This window comes from Bombina bombina, chromosome 8 (assembly GCF_027579735.1).
Source record: "Bombina bombina isolate aBomBom1 chromosome 8, aBomBom1.pri, whole genome shotgun sequence".
NCBI lineage: Eukaryota > Metazoa > Chordata > Amphibia > Anura > Bombinatoridae > Bombina > Bombina bombina.
The window spans coordinates 99,555,392-99,579,531 of record NC_069506.1 but is presented as its reverse complement, the minus strand read 5'-3'; the positions used below and the strand labels follow the sequence as shown (position 1 = coordinate 99,579,531).

At 37.0% G+C, this 24,140-nt stretch overlaps 1 protein-coding gene across 6 annotated transcripts in view; it reads right to left on the bottom strand.

Annotated features, from left to right (window-relative positions):
• LOC128638491 (probable pleckstrin homology domain-containing family N member 1) overlaps positions 1 to 24,140 on the bottom strand; it is a 324,001-nt gene that overhangs the window by 161,636 nt on the left and 138,225 nt on the right. For all 6 annotated transcript variants that reach the window (XM_053690476.1, XM_053690472.1, XM_053690474.1 and 3 more), the window contains 2 exons: positions 20,327 to 20,399; positions 20,086 to 20,228 (listed from right to left, as the gene is read on the bottom strand). In XM_053690476.1, coding sequence (XP_053546451.1) covers positions 20,086 to 20,228; positions 20,327 to 20,399 — 216 coding nt within the window. The remainder of the gene's footprint in view (positions 1 to 20,085; positions 20,229 to 20,326; positions 20,400 to 24,140) is intronic.

Genomic DNA, 24,140 nt, shown 5'->3' with positions numbered 1-24,140 from the left:
TGTATATTTTTTTTTTAGTAGACAACCCAAAGTATTGATCTAGGCCCATTATGGTATATTTCATGCTACCATTTCACCGCAAAATGCGATCAAATAAAAAAAATCGTTCACTTTTTCACAAACTTTTAGGTTTCTCACTGAAATTATTTACAAACAGCTTGTGCAATTATGGCACAAATGGTTGTAAATGCTTCTCTGGGATCCTCTTTGTTCAGAAATAGCAGACATATATGGCTTTAGCGTTGCTTTTTGGTAATTAGAAGGCCGCTAAATGCCGCTGCGCACCACACGTGTATTATGCCCAGCAGTGAATGGGGTTAATACAAATAACTGTCAATATTTGAAAATGACAGAATACAACAGTGTACAGACCAGTGACCAATAGAAATGGAGAACTGGTTAGACTAAAACAAAGTGACCAATCAGCTTAATAATAGAGACTATAAACTATCCAATATCAAACAGTAAATCCTCTTTCTGTTACTGCTTGAAGGAAGATAAGTATTGTGTTTACACTCTTGTTAATACACATATATTTGGTTTATTTTATTTTTATTTTCGTTGGTTCTATTTTGTTTTATTCTTTTGATTATCTAGTGTCATCTTTGTTTGTTGTTTCCGTTTTTTATTTCTGTTTTCTCATTCTGTTTTTTATCAATGTCTTTCATTTATTTTGTTTTATTTTACTTAAATTACCTTCCCTTTTTTCCCTTTTAGGTTTTCGTTGGTTACACTTGTTTATTCTCCCTTGTACGCTCCGTTTCTCCTCTATCTTTTCTTCCGACATCCATTTTAGCTCATGACGGGTCTGTGCACATGCGCAGTAGGGCTCCATTTCTAACTGCGTAGTAGTCCCGCCTCTGTCTTTCCTGCGCTCTTTCCTCAGTACGGCTGGTTGTTTATTAATTACAGTCGTAATTTTGTTGCTAACTTCTTCAAAAGTTATTTATTTCCATTTCGCTTGTAATATTTCTATTTGTTGGTCTGTGTCTCCATCTAGTGACCAGTTATTTATTTAGATTATTCTAAATTTAGTCATTTTAATTTTCAATCATTTATTTATTGGTGTCTGTTAAGTTTGTAATTATTTTTTGGGGTCAATCTTAGTTATTAATTTTAGTTATTAATTATAGTTTATCTATGAAAATATCAAATTAAATTTTATTTATTAATTTAATTTTAATTTTTGTTCTCAAAATGTCTCAGATTTCTGAAATAAATCCTTCACTTAACTGAAGGTGTGCAAAAAATAATAGATATTTCAATGAACTATGTTAGAAAAAATTACCTTTTTAATTAATAAATCCAATACTAAAAAGGCTGTTAAGAGAAAAAGAACTGTTTCTAGTGCTGTTAAAATGAGTAAAAAGTTGGTTAAAAAATCTCACCAACTTGCTTCTGGCTCTTTTGTTCCTTGCAGGAAAGGAAGAAAAACACCTGCTAAATATTCTACTCCCAAGTGGTCACTGATGGGAGAGGCTTTGGTCAATAAAGATGCTTTAGACATTTATTCTTCTACTGATTATAATTCTGATTCTTCTTTGGAATCAGTTAATTCTAATGATTATATAACAACCTTCTTCTGAGGATTCTTCTGCCTCACCGAAGGTCAAAAGATTTAAAAAATGTTTAAAAAAGACTAAACATCTTGATTCTGAAGAAGGAAAATGTTATGATTGTCTAGGTAATCCTAGATTTAATGCTGATGATTTACATCATCCAAGATCTGCGGAGTGGTGTACATCTTCAGATATTGCAAATTTCATTGTTTTTCAACTTCGGAAGCCTTTAAAAAGAGATTCTCGTAATAAAATGAGGGCTGAATGCCCCAGACCTATTCTCCCGAATAATGCCATATATACAAATGTTCACAGCACTAGTATTATAAAAGATGTCTTTATTGACAAAAAACAGCAACGTTTCAGGACTAGTGTCACTTAATCATGCTAGTGACACTAGTCACGAAACGTTGCTGTTTTTTTGTCAATAAAGACATCTTTTATAATAATAGTGCTGTGGACATTTGTATATATGGTATTACTTGTGGAACTGGCAGGTTTCCATGGTCACATGAGCACAGATTCATCCAGCAGCTGTTCCAATCATTACAAGGACTGCCGAATAATGCTGGATGTACCCCGGAGGTTGACCCTTAAATTTTTAAAAATGTATAGGTTCCCCGGGTTTTAAGCTTAAAAAAGGGATGGATAGGGCATGGAAAATATGCCAGGATAAAATGTTAGACACAATAGGTCCTCTATCTAAACTCTGATTAATCAGAACAGGCAGTCTATGGTAACACATAATTAGACCCAGTCACTGTTAGAGAATGGCTTCAAAGGATGCTTAGATTTCTAGGCAATGCCAATTCGGCAATTTATACTGAGCGTAGAAGAAATATTCTCAGAAGGATTGACCCTAGAGTTTGTGATTGATTCAGAAACTAAGGGTTTACTGTTTGGAGACACTTTCATTAAAGAATTAAATAGTTATGTCAATACCTTTTCTAACTTAAATAAAGTAAGAACATCTATGAGGAAAATATTCTATCAAGATCGTTTTTCTGATCAGGCCGGGAAAAGAAGAGGCCATTTTCCTGGCCGTGCATCATACCCCAATCGGTCTCAATATGCAAATCAATTCGCAAATCAACAACAACAGTTTCAGCATAGACAGTTCCAGAATCCAGCCACTTCTAGTTTCTTCCCTTCCAGAGGGAAACCAAGATTTCAACGATCAAGGCAAAGATCTCGTGCCCTTCAAGGTAATTTTTTCCTTCCTTTTCATGTTTCTTCCCAAAACATTATAGGAGGCAGAATTGCTCTTTTTGCTCACAATTGGAACCTCATAACAGATCAATGGGTTCTTCAAACCATTTCAGGTCTTTTTATAAATTTTATTTCTCCTCCTATCCAAAATTCTCTTCCTCTTCCAATAAAATTTTCAGTTTCAGACAGAACTTTGGTTCAAAACGAAATATCAAACCTTTTATCAAAACAAGCCATAGAACCGGCTTTAAATCCTCAAAATTGTTTTCTATGCAATCTTTTTCTCGTAAAAAAGAAAAATGGTCAATTTTGTCCAGTTATAAATTTAAGATCCTAAAATGCCTTCGTTGTCTATCAACATTTCAAAATGTAAGGTATTCATCTTCTCAGAGATTGCCTTCTAGACAACGATTTCTTAGTCAGACTAGATCTGACAGATGCATATCTTACAGTTCCTGTAGCTCAGGAACACAGGAAATTTCTCACCTTTGTTTGGGATGGCACAATTTGGAGTTTTACTTGTATGCCTTTCGGTCTGTCTTCGGCATCTTGGATCTTCACCAAATTAATTAAACCAATAATTACCTCGCTTCGATTACGAGGTGTCCGTCTTATTTATTTAGACAATATTTTGATTATGAATCAGAGTTCTGTTATTTTGAAATCTCAGCTCCAGCTTACTATTCATATTCTGGAAAATGTAGGTTTCTTAGTCAACAAAGAGAAATTGGTTCTTTCCCCTACCAAATCTTTAACCTTTTTGGGTTTTCAAATAGACACATTGAATTCTACACTCAGTCTACCCAGAGAGAAAATTAGTAATATCAAGAAATACATTTCAAAAACATCAGGACTGTAGCCAGAATAGTTGGGTTACTCTCATCCTCTATTCAGGCTATTTTTCCTGCTCTTCTTCATTACAGGGAACTTCAACGGTTGAAGTCTTTCATCTTCAAAAAGGCCTTTCATATTCCCATATGATTCCTTTATCGTCAGAAGCCAAAGAAGAACTTTCTTGGTGACTGTTCCACATAGAAGCTTGGTACAGAAGAGCCATTTTTGTGAAAGCTCCGGATTTAATTACAGAATCCAATGCCAGTCGTTCGGGTTGGGGAGCTTGTTGTGGTCCTTCAATCACCGGTGGAAAATGATCTTCAGAGGAAAAAAACGTTTTCATATTAACTGCTTAGAACTTTTGGCAGGCTCTTTTGCAGTCAAGAGTTTTGTCAAAGATTCTTTTCCAGTGTCCATTTTACTCAGAATGGACAATATTTCTGCAGTTCGTTATTTGAATTGTCTCGGTGGTACAAAATCGAGAGATTTATCTATTATTACGAAATATTTCATTCACCTTTGCTTTGACAGAAATATTTCTGTCAAAGGAGAATATATTCCAGGTTTATCCAATGGCGCAGCTGATTGGGGTTCTCGTTATCTGACAGATTCGAGCGATTGGAAACTTCACACTCAAATTTTTCACTTGCTTCAGTTTCTCAGAGGACCCTTTTAAATGGATCTGTTCGCTTTGAGATCGAATTTTCAGATTCGTCCTTATTTCAGTTGGCGTTCAGATCCAGATGCCCTGGCGATCGATGCATTTCTCCAAACTTGGCCTCTTCAGACAGCTTATGCATTTCCCCCATTTTCCATGATTCAGAGAACCATCTCAGTAGTTTGACGGGATCTCCTTTCAATTCTTCTAATTACTCCCCTTTGGCCAACTCAACCATGGTACCCGTCCCTCCTAGAGCTATCTGTCAACTATCCTGTTCTTCTTCCTCTTTTCCCTCTCCTTTTGTCAGATCCAGGTGGTCTTCCTCACGATCTTATCATTCACGGATCTCTTTGTCTCGTAGCTTGGTCAGTTTCGGACAATCTTCATCTCTCCAAGGTGTATCACAACAAGCTAAGGCACTCCTTCAAGACTCTTTGGCCCCTGGTACCAAAAAATGCTATTTTTCTGTATGGTCCAGATGGTCTAGCTGGTGCTTGGAAAGAGGTTTGGATCCCCTTTCAGTTGATGTAACTATAATTATTAATTTTCTTACGTCTCTTTTTGATTCAGGACTAGCATATAGGACTATTAATGTTTCTAGATCAGCGATTTCTGCTAAACATTCTTTTATCAATAATTTTCCTGCGGGCCAGTACCCTTTAGTTTGCAAATTAATGAAAGCCATTAAGCTAAAAAGACCTCCTGCTCCCAAGTACTCTTCTTTTTGGGATGCTGACCTTGTTTTTTCTCTTTTTAAATCTTGGCCTTCTAATGAATTGTTATTTTAAAACAACTTTGGGCAATTTAGCTACTCTTTTGTGTTTAATATCTTTTCGCAGAGTTTCTGAGATTTAGATTTTAACTCTAAACGTTTCACTCCTGAAGGTGTCACTTTCTTTATCTCTAAAAGAACTAAATATTTTTCAACTTCTATATTCTATCCTTATTTACCTTCTGAACCTTTTCTCTGTGTGGTTTTATGTCTAATCAACTTTTGTTATCTTTTGTTCATCCTCACCATCTGTCGTCTACCTCTATTGCTAGGTGGGTTAAATGGGTTATGAGTGAAGCAGGTATTGATTTATCTTTTTCTGCTCACTCTGTTAGAGGATCAGCTGCTTCTAAAGCATTTTTGAAAGCTGCTACCCTTCAACAAATTTTGGATGCAGCTGACTGGTCTTCAGATTCCATATTTAAACAATTTTATTTTAAACCCATTGAACATGCTTCTCAATTTATTTTGTTAGTTTGCTTTAAACTAGCAAAATATGAGTCTCTGATCTTGTAATAAAATTCGGATTATCCCAACTTGTGAAGGTATAATCTAGATTTTATTAAAGACACAGACAAGTATTTTCCCTCCTCTACATTGATTTGTATATTTCCCCTCCCTTTATATGTTTTATCATATTATTAATCTAATTTATTGTACATTTGTTTTAGTTACCAATCCATAACCAGGATATTGTTTCAAGTGGTTTTGTTCCTTCTCATTTAAGTTGCAATTCGTCACTTCAATCACGTTCATTCCAGTTTCTGCAAAGTTCCAGTTGGTTTTCAAGTTCTTCAGATCGTTTGGATATTTCCTCATGGATGGTCCTTTTCTTCTGGATCCTCCTCTTCAGTATTTTTTGTTGCCTTTTTGTTCTGAGTTATTTGTTCATTATGGACTTTGTTTTTCCTTCAACAAATGCTAAGAAAGAGGATTTACTGTTTGATATTGGACAGTTTATAGTCTCTATTATTAAGCTGATTGGTCACTTTGTTTTAGTCTAACCAGTTCTCCATTTCTATTGGTCACTGGTCTGTACACTGTTGTATTCTGTCATTTTCAAATATTGACAGTAATTTGTATTTATTTTCTGTATACTTTTATAAACTGCATTTAAAGTAGTAAAAGAAAGCAAAATGCTTGTCTCTGTGTCTTTAATAAAATCTAGATTATACCTTCACAAGTTAGGATAATCCAAATTTTACTAAACTACAATGTTAATTAAATTGCATTTTAATTCTTGTGTCCAATTAATTTGGGATAAGTAATTTACACCAGATAATATAATCCCAGGTATGTTTTAGTCTCAAAAGTGCTTTAGAAAAATCTCAAACAAAATGTTTTATTAGAATAACAATTGTTTAGTACATTTAAACCATGCACATACTTTATCAGATTTTAATATGATTCATATTAACTATTTATGCTGTAGTAAAAATTTCTATATTTTTATTTTTCCATTCCACATTAATTTGTCAGAATTCAACTTTCAAGGTTCAGAGTATGCAGTTTTAACAGTTTTTTCAGTTTACTTCTCTTATCAAATGTTCTTTGTTTTCTTGGTATCCTTTATTGAAAAGCATAGCTCAATAAGCTCAGAAGCAGCAATGGATTACTGGGAGCTAGCTGGTGAATGGTAGCTGCACACATATGGCTCTTGTCATTAGCTAGGGTGACCAGATGTCCGGTTTTTAAACAGGATTGTCCCATTTTTTTACACACTGTCCCTTTCTCCCCAAAACCTCTAGCAGGAATGTCCTGTTTTATTTTATAATGAAAATTTACTTATTTATTTTTTATTATAGATGTGCAAAGCTCTCGCTGGTATTATTTTAATGTCGATTGCAGGACTGTCTCATGCAATATGTGCCGCTGTTAGCATTTCTGCATGCTGCGGTGTTGGACAGGTGTAAAAAGAGGAGGATGTTTTAGCGCCTTTTTGGTGGTTTCTAATTGGGAATGGGGGACGATGGCTTGTGAGCCACGAGAGAGTTGATCTGCAGAGAGAGAGCAATTGAACATTGGAGAGTTGGAAAAGAAGTTGGAAAAGAAGAGACAGGGCTGAACAGCAGAGCGATAGAGTTGTGCAGTAGAGAGATTACACTGTGAGTTTATGGTTAAAGGAATTTGAAACCCACATTTTTTCACTCATGATTCAGATTAAGCATGCAATTTCTCATTTACTTTTATTATCAAATTTTGCTTACGAGCTGGCCCATTTCTGGAGCACTATATGACCGCAATTTTGCAAGAGCACTAGAGGGCAGCACTATTTCCTGCCATGAAGTTCTCCAGATGTCTACCTAGGTATCTGTTCAGCACAAAATATCATGGGAGCGAAGCAAATTTGAGAATAGAAGTAAAATTGAAACATTTTTAAAATAGTATGCTCTGTCTTTTGGGTTTCATATCTCTTTAATAACAAATGCACTTTATTGTGAGGTGATATCTGTTTAGAATATTACAGTATATTTATATTACCAAATGTGTTAGCTTGTGTAAGAGTTAAAGAAACACCTTTCAAAATATAAAATAAAGAGGTCCATAAATAAATGGAATCTTCTGCCTAACCCACTTAAAAGATCACCTGTTAGGACTGGTAGGAATTACAGCTGATTATGACTCATATATTGTTATCTTTGTGTTTTCAGCCATGTTGCATGTGAAGTTGTTAATTAAAACCAGTGATAATAGTGGCAGCTATTAATTTTATTCCTTATTTAATTTAAAATGGTTTGAAATGCAACAACCAAAGCCTAATCTAATTCCTCCTTTTCATTTTGAGTATACTGCGTGTCGTTGATGAAGTGTCCCTTTTTCTCCCTCAGATCTGATCACCCCCATCATTAGCTCGCTAGATGTGTTCAGCCAGTTCCCAGTAGGGCATTGCTGCTCTGGAGCTGTGTTTAACTCCTTTACAGAGGGTTAAGCACATAGTTATAGGCACGCAATTAAGCAATTATAATTGTTTTCAAAAAAATTAGAGCATTTCAATTTGCATGTTTATGTCCCTTAATGCTTGGTGACATTTACCCAACCCTGCAACATTTTACACTGTGACTGGTTTGCTTGGAGCATCATCTCATTAACACCTGTCTAAAATTGGCTACAGCAAAGGAGATGTAAATTGGACTAAGAAAATGACTGTTGCAGATATATACTATGGGTCCAATGATCAAACCTTTGCCAAGCAAGACATGAAAAACCACATCAACACTTGCAGGGGCTGCACTCATGGAATTATCTAGAAAAAAGGGGTCTGTCCCTGCAAGTGCGAAGTATCTCACATAGAATGTAATGGAGCTCGCTGAAAAGGGAAACTTTGCTAGGAATACCAAAGTTAGCAAAGATCAGGGGGCGTACTTTAAAATACTACAGCCAATACAGATCAGAATATGCTGCTTCATTTGTTTTTCTATTAGGGTAATAGGTGTTTTGCGTATTTTGACTTAATCTCATGAACTTTTAGTTTGCAAGAAAAACAGCGAGAACTGCAGGGGGAAATGTTTAGATAATACACCAGACCTGGAGGAAAAATTTCAGCTACACCCATGGAACACTCTATTCAGCCCACAAGCAGAGGCGGAAAACTGATTTAGCAATAAGTAAATCAATATGTTTTAAATGTTGTATTATAAATATATTTTTGTTACAATTTTTTTTTCCTGCATAATTTTAATAAGAATTTAAATTTTCCATAAAATACGATTTTTGCAGAACAATTTTGTTACAATTTTGTGATTAAACAATGCATTATTTTACTGTGTATTTTTGTCAATATTTCATTTATTCATTTTATACAAATTTTAAATTATGGTGGGGTTTTTTTAGTCCTATTGTAATGTATGCTTTGGCTTCACTTCAAAGTATGGAACCACCCCCCCCCTTATAAGACCCACTATTCTCAAGGTAAAAAAATGGATTTAGAAAATTCGGACAGAGGCTGTATAGTACTGGATTATTATTATTATTATCGGTTATTTGTAGAGCGCCAACAGATTCCGCAACGCTATTAACAAAGGTGGAGTACAGAAAACAGTTATAGGGATCAAATGGGTAGAGGGCCCTGCCAAGAGTTGCACTGTTGTAGTCAGCTCTTGAGAAGGTGATCAACAAACAGCTGGACTCTTAAGCTTACATGCTAGGGGGGTTCAGGGGATAGCAATGGAGGAGAGGAACTGGTATAAAGAAAGGTTAGCGTAGGTTGTATGCATCCCTGAACAGTAGAGTCTTTAGGGAGCGCTTGAAGCTTCCAAAACTATGGGAGAGTCTTGTGGAGCGAGGCAGATAGTTACACAAGATGGGAGCCAGTCTGTAGAAGTCCTGTAAACGGGAGTGTGATGAGGTGACAAGAGAGGAGGAGAGTAGGAGGTTGTGAGCAGAGCGAAGGGGACGGGAGGGAGAGTATCTGGAGACAAGGTCTGAGATATAGGGGGGAGCAGTGCCGTTGAGGGCTTTGTATGTCAGAGTGAGAATTTTGTGTTTGATCCTAGAGGCAAGAGGAAGCCAGTGAAGAGATTGGCAGAGAGGTGCAGTGGATGAAGAGCGACTTTTAAGGAAGATGAGTCTGGCAGAGGCATTCATTAAGGATTGTAAAGGAGCTAGGCGGTAGGTGGGGAGACCAGAGAGGACAGAGTTGCAGTAATCAAGGTGGGAGAGGATGAGAGAGTGGATTAAAATCTTAGTTGTGTCTTGTGTAAGGAAGAATCTAATTTTAGAGATGTTTTTAAGGTGGAAGCGACAGGCTTTAGCCAAAGACTGAATGTGAGGAGTGAAAGAAAGATCTGAGTCAAATGTGACCCCGAGACATCGGGCATGCGGGGTAGGGGTAATGGTGGAGTTGTCGACAGTTATAGAGAGATTGAGGGTGGGGAGTTTTGAAGAAGGGGGGAAAATAAGGAGCTCAGTTTTGGAGAGATTTAGCTTGAGGTAGTGAGAGGACATACAGTTGGAGATGTGAGAAAGACAGTTAGTGACACGGGTTAGCAAGGAAGGAGAAAGATCTGGTGCAGAGAAGTAGATTTGGGTGTCATCGGCATACAAATGATATTGTAAACCGTGGGACTTTATTAGGGAACCTAGTGTTGACGTGTAAATTGAGAAGAGAAGGGGACCGAGGACAGAGTCTTGCGGTACTCCGACAGAAATTGATGACGGGGCAAAGGAGGCCCCAGAGAAGGCTACACTAAAGGTACGGTTTGACAGGTAGGAAGAGAGCCACGAGAGGGCTGTGTCACATATGCCGAAGGATTGGAGGGTTTGGAGCAAGAGGGTGGTCAACAGTGTCAAAGGCTGTGGACAGATTAAGGAGAATAAGCAGAGAAAAGTGGCCTTTTGCTGTAAGTAGGTCGTTGGTAACCTTAACAATTGCTGTTTCTGTGGAGTGATGGAGACGAAATCCAGATTGCAATGGGTCAAGGAGGGAGTTTATTGTAAGGAAATGGGATAGGCGTGCATAAGATAGTTTTTTGAGAAGCTTTGATGCAAGAGGGAGGAGGGAAATAGGGCGGTAGTTGGATGGGGAGGTAGGATCAAGGGAAGGTTTTTTGAGCATAGGTGTGACCAGTGCATGTTTCAGCGATGAGGGAAATATACCGGTGCTGAAGGAAAAGTTGAAAGTGTGTGTGAGTATAGGGGTAAGGGTGGCAGAGAGGGAGGGGAGTAGCTGTGAGGGGATAGGGTCAAGGGGACAGGTAGTGAGGTGAGAGCGCAGTATGTGACGAAACTTCTTCCTCAGTAACAGGGGAGAATGAGCTAAGTTTAAGGTTATGTGGGTTGTGGTTGATTGAGAGCATTTGAGGGGGGGAGAGAATGGAATTATGTTGAGAGCTGATTTCATTTCTGATGGAGTTGATTTTGTTATTGAAGTGGTTGGCAAAGTCTTGAACTGACAGAGAAGTTGTATTAGGAGGTGCGGGATGGCGGAGAAGAGTATTGAAAGTGGAGAACTAACGTTTTCGATTTGAAGAAAGATTAGAGATAAGAGTAGAGAAGTAGTGTTGCTAATGGAAATTAAGGGCAGAGTAGTAGGAGTTCAAGATAAATTTGTAATGTTGAAAATCAGCTGAACTCCTAGATTTTCTCCAGTGCCGCTCAGCAGTACGGGAAAATCTGCGTAGGTATCGTGTCAGAGGAGTATGCCAGGGCTGAGGATGAGTGTTTGATTTCTGAGCTATGGTAAGAGGGGCAAGAATGTCAAGGATGGATGTAAGGGTGGAATTATATTGGCAGATAGATTGGTCAGGGCATGAAAAGGAGGAGAAGGATGAGAGGAGAGGTTTGAGGGAATTAGAAAGCTGCTGTTGATCTAATGACGTAATGCTTCTGTGAAGTTTGGTGTGAGGAGCAGAAGGAGGGAGAGTTGTAGGGAGGGATGATATGTTGCAAGTAAGGAGATGGTGGTCAGAAAGAGGAAAGGGGGAGTTCGTGAAGTTTGAGAGGGTGCATCGATAGCTAAAGATCAGGTCAAGGGAGTGACAATCTTTGTGAGTGGGAGAATCAGTCCATTGTGACAAACCAAAAGAGGAAGTGAGTTGCAGAAGCTGTTTTGCAGAGGAGGCAGTGGGATTGTCAAGAGGGATGTTGAAGTCACCAAGAATGAGGGAAGGGGTGTCTGAGGAAAGGAAATAAGGTAGCCATGCAGCCAAGTGATCTAGAAATTGAGTTGAGGAGCCAGGAGGACGGTATATGACTGTGACACGTATAGAAAGAGAGAATAAGCAAATCATGTGGGTTTCGAATGAGGAAAATGTGAGGGAAGAGATGGGATGTATTTGTTGAAAGGTGCAACGAGAGGAAAGTAAAATACCTACACTACCTCCTTGTCTATTACCAGACCTAGCAGTGTGGCTGAATACTGGATAGATTTATTAGAAAATCTCACATGTCCAGAGAGCTTTAGATCATTGGGCTCTATGGGATCGATTTATGAAGCAGTGTTTGCTGCTTCCGACCCACTCCGCTTCAGCGGAAGTTAAGAAGCAGCGGTCCTAAGACTGCTACTCCTTAACTCGTCCGCCACCTCTTAGGTGGCGGACAGCAATCAGCCCGATCAGATACGATCAGGTTGATTGACACCCCCTGCTAGCGGCCAATCTGCAGGGGGCGGTATTGCACCAGCAGTTTACAAGAACTGCTGGTGCAATGATAAATGCCGACAGCATATGCTGTCTGCATTTATCTATGTGCGGCGGACATGATACGCCTTAAGCCTTTTAGGTAATGGGATTGTGTGGGTAAAAACCATAGTCGTATTTTCAGTCTTAAATCTCTCTAATTTCTATTATTCTATGCAGCCTCCCAATGAAGTTCACTCATTTCCTTTCCTTTGTAAATGTGCTTTTAAAATAAAGCAGCAATAAGTGAGACTGGGCAGACTGAAGAGCTGGAGAGTCTAGTGAATGCTATCATTTCTAACAGGTTAGTTTCTAGAAAATCTGTCTCCCAGGTTAAAATTCCAGAAGAGAGAAGCACGGGTGAAATAAATATTTTTTTAGCACCAAGACATGGCAGAGAGAATAAGGTTTAAATAAATATATATTTTTTAGCACCAAAACTTAACAAACGGCTAGATTACGAGTTTTGCGTTATGAAGGGTGCGGTGCTAACTTGCAAGTTATTGTCACCGCTCACTTCCCTACAGCGCTGGTATTACAGGTTTATAAAAACCCGGCGTTAACAGGCAACAAGTGAACGTAAAGCAAAGTTGAGCTCCATACCGCACTCCAATACCAGCACTGCTGAAAGCTGCGGTGAGCTGGTTTTACGTGCTCATGCAGGATTTCCCCATAGACATCAATGGGGAGAGCCGGCTGAAAAAAAAAGCCTAACACCTGCAAAAAAGCAGCGTAAAGCTCCGGAACGCACCCCTAATCTTACACATATTAACCCCTAATCTGCAGCCACCGACATCGCCGACAACTACATTATACTTATTAACCCCTAATCTGCCGCTCCCGACATCGCCGACACCTACATTATATTTATTAACCCCTAATCTGCCGCTCCCGACATCGCCGACACCTACATTATATTTATTAATCCCTAATTTGCTGCCCCGACATCGCCGACACCTACATTATATTTATTAATCCCTAATTTGCTGCCCCAACATCGCCCACACCTACATTATACTTATTAACCCCTAATCTGCTGCCCCTAACATCGCCGACACCTACATTATATTTATTAACCCCTAATCTCCCGCCCTTAATGTCGCTGCAACCTACCTACACTTATTAACCCCTAATCTGCCGCCCCCAACGTCGCTGCCACTATAATAAACATATTAACCCCTAAACCGCCATACTCCCGCATCGCAAACACTAGTTAAATATTATTAACCCCTAACATGCCGCCCCCAACGTCGCCGCCACTATACTAAATGTATTAACCCCTAAACCTAAGTCTAATCCTAACCCCCCTAACTTAAATATAATTAAAATAAATCTAAATAAAACCTACTATCATTACCTAAATAATTACCTATAAAATAAACCCTAAGCTAGCTACAATATAACTAATAGTTATATTGTATCTATCTTAGGTTTTATTTTTATTTTACAGGCAAGTTTGTATTTATTTTAACTTGGTTAAATAGTTACTAAATAATTATTAACTATTTACTAACTACCTAGCTAATATAAATACACATATACCTGTAAAATAAAACCTAACCTGTCTTACACTAACACCTAACCTTACACTACAATTAAATAAATTACTTAAATTACAAAAAACAAACAAACACTAAATTACACAAAATAAAAAAAGAAATTATCAGATATTTAAACTAATTACACCTAATCTAATAGCCCTATCAAAATAAAAAAGCCCCCCCAATATAAAAAAACCCTAGCCTAAACTAAACTACCAATAGCCCTTAAAAGGGCCTTTTGTGGGCATTGCCCCAAGGAAATCAGCTCTTTTACCGGTAAAAAAAAATACAAACACCCCCCCCAACAGTAAAACCCACCACCCACACAACCAAACCCCCCAAATAAAATCCTAACTAAAAAAACCTAAGCTCCCTATTACCCTGAAAAGGGCATTTGGATGAGCATTGCCCTTAAAAAGGCATTTAGCTCTTTTTCCGCCCAAAAGCCCTAATCTAAAATGGGTGTTAGTGTACTTTTTAACACTTTAGTTATGAGTTTTATGCTACAGCTTTGTAGCGTAAAACTCATAACTACTGACTTTAGATTGCGTTATGAATCTTGCAGTATAGGCTGTACCGCTCACTTTTTGGCCTCCCAGAAAAAGCTTGTAATATCGGCGCTATGGAAGTCCCATTTAAAAAAGACTTTATGCAAATTGCGTAAGTTAATTTGGGTTACAGCCAAAAAAGTGGGCAGTACAGCTTTTTTGACAAGACTCGTAATAGAAGCGGTAGTGAAAAAGCAGCATTATAACCCATAAAGCTGCTTTTTCACTAATACCGCAAAACTCGTAATCTAGCCGAAAGAGAGCAAGAGTAACAAATATAAATATTTTTTAACACAAAATGACCATTAAATACAGAATACAGGTGGCCCTCGGTTTACGCCAGTTCAATTTGCGCCGTTTCAGAATAACAACCTTTTTTTTCAGTCATGTGACTGCTATTGAAAAGCTTTTGGAAAGCAATGCACTAATTAAAATAGCCAGTAGGTGGAGCTCTCCGCTTGTTTTGCAGCAAAGTTATGCAATTTAACAGCCTTAAAATGATCTGTGTACATCAGACCAGATCTACTGTGCAACAAGTTTTAGCAGCCACTTCCCTATTATCTTCCTGCCCAGCTGCTTGAGGTGAGGGTGCCTAACTGCCTATTAATCACTGCAGATTGAAATACATAGAATAGGTGCAGACACAATATTATCTAACATGCTAACAATGCAGAGAACTGATTGCAGAAAAATGCAAGTAAAAAAACGTTTTTGTTCATTAAACTTAGTTTGATGATGATGCAGTCTGTTGTGTGATTATTTTATTAGGTGCTGTTAGCAAATGTTTTCGTTCATTAAACTTAGTTTGATGATGATAAAATCTATATTTTTAGGTTTATAATGCTGCTTAGCATTTAAAGTCTTCATATCAAAGCTTTAAAAATAATGTATTAGGTGTTAATTATGACAATTTTGAGAGGGGCCTTGAACCTAACTCAATTCCCATTGACTTACATTATAAACTGGGTTTCAATTTACAACCATTCCTCCTGGAACATAACCCCGGCGTAAACTGAGGGCTACCTGTATTTGCATAATCAACAAATGCATAATAAAAAGAAAATACAATATCACTTAGTCTGATTTTTTTTTCCGGATATATTTCAAAGTTAGTTAAATTTTCCATCACCCTCTCTCATGTCACAGTCATCCAATCACTAAATGAATAAATGTATAGACTTCTTGCACATTCTCAGTAAGACCTGGTGCATCAGAAAGTGTGCATATAAAAAGATTGTGTACATTTTGATAACAGAAATGAATTGGAAAGTTGTTTAAAATGTTGTGCTCTGACTCATGAAAGTTTCATTTTGACTTTAGTGACCCTTTAACAGAGAGAACAGTGGTGAAATAAATGATTTTCAGCACTAAGATGTGGCAGGGAGTAGGATTATGTACTCAAGAATGCAGAGGCGTAACTAGAAACCACAGGGCCCAGGTGTAAGATGACCTCTGCACCCCCTGTAGTTCCGCCCCTGCAAGAGTGTATAAACTCTCCAAATAAAGAGCAACTCCATGGCTGTGGACACACTTTTCACCATGCTCCTTGGATAATTAATGGTGCTTTTTTAATATTTCCAAAGTAAATGAATGTTTTATGTTTTGCAAATAAGGATAGGTAAAGTAGTTAGGATAGCCATATAAAGAGTTCTGGATGAGGAGGCCAATTTAAAAAATACTGAATCATCTATGGAAAAAAATCCCTCACCTAGACAAAGAAGTCTGGATCCAGATTTTGTAATGTTGCCACAATAATGAATAATTAAATCAAAATAAAGGGAGAAAATACCATTGTTTCAAAGAAGAAAATCTTATATTGCATATTAAGGGGTGTATAATATCTTAGAATAAGATTAGACACTGGTGTAAAAGTCAGGGTGTGTGTCTATCAATAGAAATGTGGAAGTTGGCCTTTTCGGACAGTGAGCAACTAAAGTTTGATTATGAGGTTATGCACAAACATTCATTTCCTGTTTAAACAGCTTCAACCTAAAAATATGTTCGCATGGAAAAAAACTCAATATTTTTTAATGGATTAGGAAAGTCAAAATTAAACTTGTATGATTCAGATAAAGCATGTCATTTTAGAACACATTTACATTCACTTCTATTTTCCAATGTGCTTTATTCTCTTGGTATCCCTTGTTGAAAAATAATACGTACATATCTTACAATAGTGATTGGTGCCTGCAGACATTTGTGTCTTGTGATTGGCTAACTAGATGTGTTCAGCTAGCTGCCAATGTTACGTCAGCAAAAGATAAAAAAATAAAGCAAATTTGATAATAAAAGTAAATTGGAAAGTTGATTAAAATTGTATGTTCTATCCGAATCAAAAAAGAAAATGTTGGTGTTTCCTGTCCCTTTAATTTGCTAGTCTTTCTTATACATGATTAGAAATGATTTAGTACAATTCACCTTCCACCCATTAATAGACTTTTTAGGCTTCTTAGTATATCCATCTAACAAAATGCCCACTGTTTACTAACTCTAAAGGGCACAAGGCTAACGACATGAGTAAACACCAGCACAAAGTTTACTTAAAGGACAGTATACACTCATTTTCATATAACTGCATGTAATAGACATTGCTATAAAGAATAAGATGCACCTAATGATATAAAAATCCAGAATAAAACTGTTTAAAAACTTACTTAGAAGCTCTCAGTTTAGCTCTGTTTAAAAGGTAGCTGGAAAGCCCACTGCAAGTGGGAAATAAGACACTCCCCCCCTCCCCCTTCTTTTGCATATGAAAAGACCCTTTACACAAACAGGAGCAAGCTGGAGAAGGTAGCTGACGGTATTCTCATAAAACGTTGGGGCTTGGTTAGGAGTCTGAAAATCAGAGCAATGTTATTTAAAAATAAGCAAAACTATACATTTAAAAAAAAAAAAAATGTATGGGCTATATAAATAGATCATCTACAAAACATTTATGCAAAGAAAAAAAATGAGTGTATAATGTCCCTTTAATGAGAAAATACATTTTTAGCTGCAACCAATAATTAGTGAAAACGTATTCTTATGGTGTCTATGACCATGTGAAAGATTTGAATTAAAATAAAAGTTACTTGCTGACTTAAATTGGCAGGGTGGTGTCCATCTTACATTGTTCTTTGCAAAGCATGGGCAGGAGTAAACAAGGAAGGTGGATTAAAAACAAAACAAAGTTAGGAATGGGTAGTCGAATAGCTCATTCTCACCTGTACTTCTTGCAAGCTTGATATTTATAGCTTTATGGTCAATATTTTGTATATTGACCATAAAGCTATAACCAATATTTTGTATATTGACCCAAATTTAACAGTCTGGGACTGCCCCTGCTTCTGCCTATGCACCACATCCACACATGATCCAAAAACCAAAGAAAAGCTTCTACCATGATGTCTAAAGATCTAAAATTGTATCATTGAAATATTTCTCAATAAAAAAAATCACAAGCACCTAATTTGAGCAAGGAATGAGTTTGACCATCCTGGGAGTCATAATTACAGGTAAATAACTCCATAATAAACTACTGCCCATAAAGGGACATTGTACACTAGATTTTTCTTTGCATAAATGTGTTGTAGATGATTCATTTATATAGTCCATCTGGGAGTGTTTTTGTAACAATGTATAGTTTTATTTATTTTTAATTAACGTTGTGCTGATTTTCAAACTCCTAACCAAGCCCCAAAGAGTTTTAGATGCTTCTGTTTGTATAATGGGTCTATTCATATGCAGGGGAGAGGGAAGGGTATGCTCTCAGCCCCTTTCAGTGGGTGTTCCAGACTAATCTCATCAACAGAGCTAAATTGGGAGCTTCTAAGTAAGTTTTTAAAAGGTTTTATACAGTTTTTTTATATCAGTATCTGTGCATATTATTCTTTAGACTGCTTCTGTTTGTATAATGGGTCTATTCATATGCAGGGGAGAGGGAAGGGTATGCTCTCAGCTTTAGACTGCTTCTGTTTGTATAATGGGTCTATTCATATGCAGGGGAGAGGGAAGGATATGCTCTCAGCCCCTTTCAGTGGGTGTTCCAGACTAATCTCATCAACAGTGCTAAATTGGGAGCTTCTAAGTAAGTTTTTAAAAGGTTTTATACAGTTTTTTTATATCAGTATCTGTGCATATTATTCTTTATAGTAGTGTCTATTACATGCAGTTAAAATAAAATTAGCTTATACTGTCCCTTTAATAAAGAGAGGTACATGGCATTGTAAAGAGTCTTATAACTGTGCAAACTGCTGTTTAATGTAAGCAAAAGTACAGTAAGGGCAACATTTATAAAAGTCGGGTGGACATCTTCTCTGTCCGCCCAGCATTGGTTAGTGTGCAACTCCGCCCCCCTGCTCGCGTGTGATTGGCTCTCAATCTCCCTGGTCAGAAAAATCCGGGGGACTGAGATATGCCACATAGCAGGTGGAGAAGTGGCTGTAAGTTCGGCTACACATTCACTCATGAGAACCTGCAGCTGAACCCTATGGTAATTCTAGCCCTAAGAGGTCAACCAGTGTATGATTTAATCATTTTAGTAAGAAAAATGTATCACCCACTTTTCTAGCAAGAACAAAAAAAAATTATTTAGAAGAGAACTTTCTGGTTCAGGAATATAGAACTATTATATATATTTTTGAACCTTTTTGTTCATAACTTGTATTTATTTTAGACATTTATTGTCATTCTTTTCTTTGCATACTTGGTTATCAGTTTAATATACAGCATATGAATAAATATAAATAGTTCTTCTTATAATTTATCCCAAGAATATTTGTGGGACATTAAAGGGAAAATACTTTGTAATTACAAGAATTTTTTTAGTAGTTTGCAGTAACTTTACATAATAGATTAGAGGGAAACTTTTTTATTTATTTTACTGCAATCGTTTTCCATTGTTCAAACGTTACCTTTGCTTCCCTTATTTGCAAGAGCCTATACTAGACCAGACTTGCCACTGTTATTGTGTTAGCAAAATATTGTTAAATTACAGTTATTGTTTAAAAAGATAAGATAATGGGGCCTATCTATCAAGCTCCGAAAGGTGCTTGACGGCCCGTGTTTCTGGCGAGTCTTCAGACTCGCCAGAAACAGCAGTTATGAAGCAGCGGTCACAAAGACCGCTGCTCCATAACCTGTCCGCCTGCTCTGAGCAGGCGGACAGACATCGCCAGAAATCAACCCGATCGGGGTGATTGACACCCCCTGCTGGCGGCCCATTGGCCGCGAGTCTGCAGGGGGCGGCTTTGCACCAGCAGCTCTTGGGAGCTGCTGGTGCAATGCTTAATACGGAAAGCGTATTGCTCTCCGTATTCAGCAAGGTCTGGCGGACCTGATCCGCACTGTCGGATCAGGTCCGCCAGACCATGTTAAATTAAATAGAGGCCAATGCCTTTACTAGTTATTCCCCAGATTTGCACAACCAACATTGTTATATTAATATACTTTATAGCATTTAAACCTCTAAATTACTGCCTGTTTCTAAGCCACTACAGACAGCCTCTTATCACATGCTTTTTTATTAGCTTTCACAAGAGACTGCTAATCCATGTGAGCCATATAGCTATCATTGTACTAAAATGCAAGTTTAATAAATAATAAATAAATAGCCATGTGATCAGGGGGCAGCCTGCAGAGGCTTAGATACAGGGTAACCACAGAGGTAAAAAGTGTATTAATATAACCATGTTTTCTGTGCAAAACTGGGGAATGGGTAATAAAGGGATTATCTATCTTTTTAAACAATAAACATTTTGGAGATGACTGTCACTTTAAACATATTTTTTTATATATTACAATCTTATAGTATTTCAGGCCCTGTAAAATTAAATTCAACTTCAGTTCTTTGATCTTTGTGAACTCACCAAATAAGATAAAATGCTGAGACAGGGTGTAACTGGTGAAGAATGTATATTGGCCTCATGGATATGATCTTGTAACGTTGATATCCAGAGATTCTTGTCATTGTAGTTGAGGCAGGTCACTTGTCGTGGCTCTATCATTGGTCCTGGACAGAAAAGAAAAATTCCATTGCATCACTTGAACAGCCAATCACAGGACAACAAGGAAATACAAAGAGGAAAAAAAAGGTTATATATCACTTACCATTTATTTGGAAGGTATGTCCTGTACTTGTCTGTGTGCAAAGCACACTCATTCCTGATAGGGGAAGGAGACCCTGTACAATGGGTAGAACTTAATTATTATGCAAATTGAATAAGGAAAATTGATTTTAAAAAGGAAGTTTAGTAATTTTGTGTAATCTGTATTCTTACATAAATGTAACATACATACATAGACATATTTATTATTTTTTAGGTGGAAATGTGTTGCCTGTGACTATCTTAGATAGTTCCACGTTGCTCCTTTAATTTCATTCACTCTCTAGATCTTTAACACACATACTGTATGTATATTCCAAATCTTTTTAAAATGGTATATAATGATTTTGTACAAAATTCACAATGAAAGATATGGGAATTTTTGTAGATATTTTTTAAGATCAACATATACTCTATTTTGGGCCAGTTTACGAGTGGACCACTATTTATCACTCCCGTTTGCATGCTAACTCTGCTAGAAGTAAGCTTTTTGCGCATCGGGTAGCGCTCATATTAAAAGTAAAAAGTTTTTGCTGGCGTGCTAACCCAACACATGGAAAAAAGCTGAACTTAGAAAATTGCGTGCAAGTTAACGTATTCACCTCAATGAAGTCAATGGAGCAAAAAAAAAAAGTGGGAACACCCTACTCGCGTGCAAAACTGATCGCATATTCTTATGTGCGCTAACCCAACATGAAAATATTAATATTTCACACATTTTGGTAAAAAATGTATCTATACAGATGATTATATATATATATATATATATATAGAGAGAGAGAGAGAGAGAGAGAAAGAGAGAGAGATGATATATATATTATATATAGCTACATATATATATATATATATATATATATACTCCACACAGATTGCAGCGTCGCGCTCTGCCTTACCCTCCCACACACGCTGATACGGCACTATGGAGCTCCAAGGGGGGGATGACGTCACCCTGATATCCCGGATGTGCTGCTGAGAAGGCACTGCTCGTCTCTCAGTGCCAGTATTTGTATATGAAACATTGAAGACTCAGGCACATTCCGGGTAAAAGGGCAAAAAAGAGCTTTATCGTACAAATATAAAAGCAGGCAATAGCCTGACACAGCTATAAGTACTATCACACAGTGAATAAGGACTGCTGGAATCCTGTGGCAGACATGTTTCGTGCTAGGATAGAACTTGTTCACTGCTTACAGGATACCCAGTCTCCTCTCTTCCTTAAATAGGGATTTTCTTAAAGGTGCATATACCCCATTAATTATGTCCTTATTACTAAAGTATTCAAACATGCTGATCAAATGGTATTTGGCTCATTATCTAATTATACCATTCTCAAATTTCTCATATATTAATTAATACTAATACATACTGTTGCAATTATTTTTATATCTGCTACATTGCTGTAAATATATATAAAAATATATAAAAACAAAGATCCTCAGTATTGCTTCTATATAGATTCAATTCCTAAACATGACATAGATTAGGTCTCCATTTATACTTCCCATTTGTCTCAATAAGTATCCTATGTTCACATGTATATATAATGAACAACCTTAGGGAATGTAAAGAAACACAATCAAGTTTATATATATCTAAACACATAGATCAATATCTCTCCTGAAGTTTAAACCATAAGGGATAGAGGTATTTGCTGTAAAAATCCAAAAAACCTCTCTAAGATCTAGTTTCTCCTCTCTGTCTCCACCTCTCCTCCATTGAGGGACGTGATCTATAGCCTGAACAGACAATAGGTGGACATCAGAATTATGGTTATTCCTAAAATGTCGGGCAATTGGGGTATCAGAGTCAGGATCCTCAATGGATCGTAGATGCGCTAGGAACCTGTCCTTAAGGGACCTTTTGGTTTTTCCAATATATTGTTTTTGGCACCCCCTACAGGTTAACAAGTAAACTACATGTGTTGTGTTACAATTAATGTAAAAGTTTATCTTGTGTATTTTTGCTGTGGTGGTGGAAACAAATGTGTCACCCTCAATTACATAATTACAGGTCTTGCAGATTTTTTTCCTGTACTTGTAGAAACCTTTTCGTTGTTTTAACCAACAGGCATTACTAGACCTTTTTGTACAATCTGATGGAGACACATGGTTTCCAATTGTTTTCCCTTTTCTGGAAATGTAATCACATCCATCCTTTACAATATCCCTTAATCCTGGGTCAATTTGTAATATGTGAATATTCCGTTTTATGATATTGCATATTTCAGTATACTCCATACTATATGTTGTAATGAATTTTGGTTTATGTTTTATATCAGTATTATGATGTCTCTTGTAATTATCATTATTTATCAATAATGCTTCTCTCGGTATTGCATCTACCTCGTTTCTAGCCTTATTAAGGATATTAATATCATACCCTCTATTCATCAATCTTTCTGTTATGATGTCAGCTTGTTTGTTGTAATCTATAGTCTTAGAACAATTTCGTTTGGCCCGAATATATTGTCCCTTCGGTATGCCACGTATTGTGTGTCGTGGATGACTTGAATTAAATTCAAGAATAGTGTTTCCTGATGTTGGCTTCCTATATAGATTTGTCTCAATTGAATCTAATGTATCACTTATTGAAATATTGATATCCAAGAAGATTTGATTTATGTTTTGCTCTCCTATAAATTTAATACCACATTGGTTGACGTTTAAGTAATCACAAAATCTCTCCACTTCTTGTTCATCACCATCAATAATGAAAATCAAATCATCAATGAACCTAGCGTAAAGGACAATATTGTCTTTGAGGGGGTTCCCATCTCCAAAGACGTGGAACCGCTCCCACCAACCCATAAAGAGATTGGCGTAACAGGGGGCAAACTTTGCCCCCATAGCGGTTCCACGCCTCTGGAGATAGAAACCCCCTCAAACATAAAAAAATTATGTGTTACTAGATATTCAACTGAATACATAATAAATTGTTTGGTGCCTTCGTCATAGTTACTCTGACTTTCTAAAGTATATTCCATCGCTTTTAAACCTTCTTGGTGGGTTATAGATGTATATAAGGAAGCCACATCCACTACCAGAAATCTATAGCTCGGTTTCCATTTGATTTTGTTTAGTTTTAACAATAGATCAGTGGTGTCTTTAATATAACTGGGTAAATTATTGACTATTGGTTGTAGGTACGTGTCCATAAGGTCTGACAGGGGTTCATTAAGTGAATTAATTCCCGCTATGATGGGACGTCCCGGGGGATTTACCATGCTTTTGTGAAGCTTTGGGAAATAGTGAAATATAGGAATAGTAGTGTTCTCAAGTATTAATGATTCCTCAATTGCTTTTGTTATCACATTATTGTATCTTGCCCTTTTTACAATTTCACTCAGCTTTTCCCTGTATTGATCAGCATGTTTGAATACTTTAGTAATAAGGACATAATTAATGGGGTATATGCACCTTTAAGAAAATCCCTATTTAAGGAAGAGAGGAGTCTGGGTATCCTGTAAGCAGTGAACAAGTGCTATCCTAGCACGAAACATGTCTGCCACAGGATTCCAGCAGTCCTTATTCACTGCGTGATAGTACTTATAGCTGTGTCAGTGTGGATACATTGGACTATGCTATTGCCTGCTTTTATATTTGTACAATAAAGCTCTTTTTTGCCCTTTTACCCGGAATGTGCCTGAGTCTTCTATGTTTCATATATATATATATATATATATATATATATATGTATATCAGAAAATCTATTTATAAATACATAGAATATATTCTGCTATGTGCAGAACATTGGAATGTGAAATATTTACAGTAAATACATAGTTAAAACCTTTGTTAAATATGAATATTTCATACATG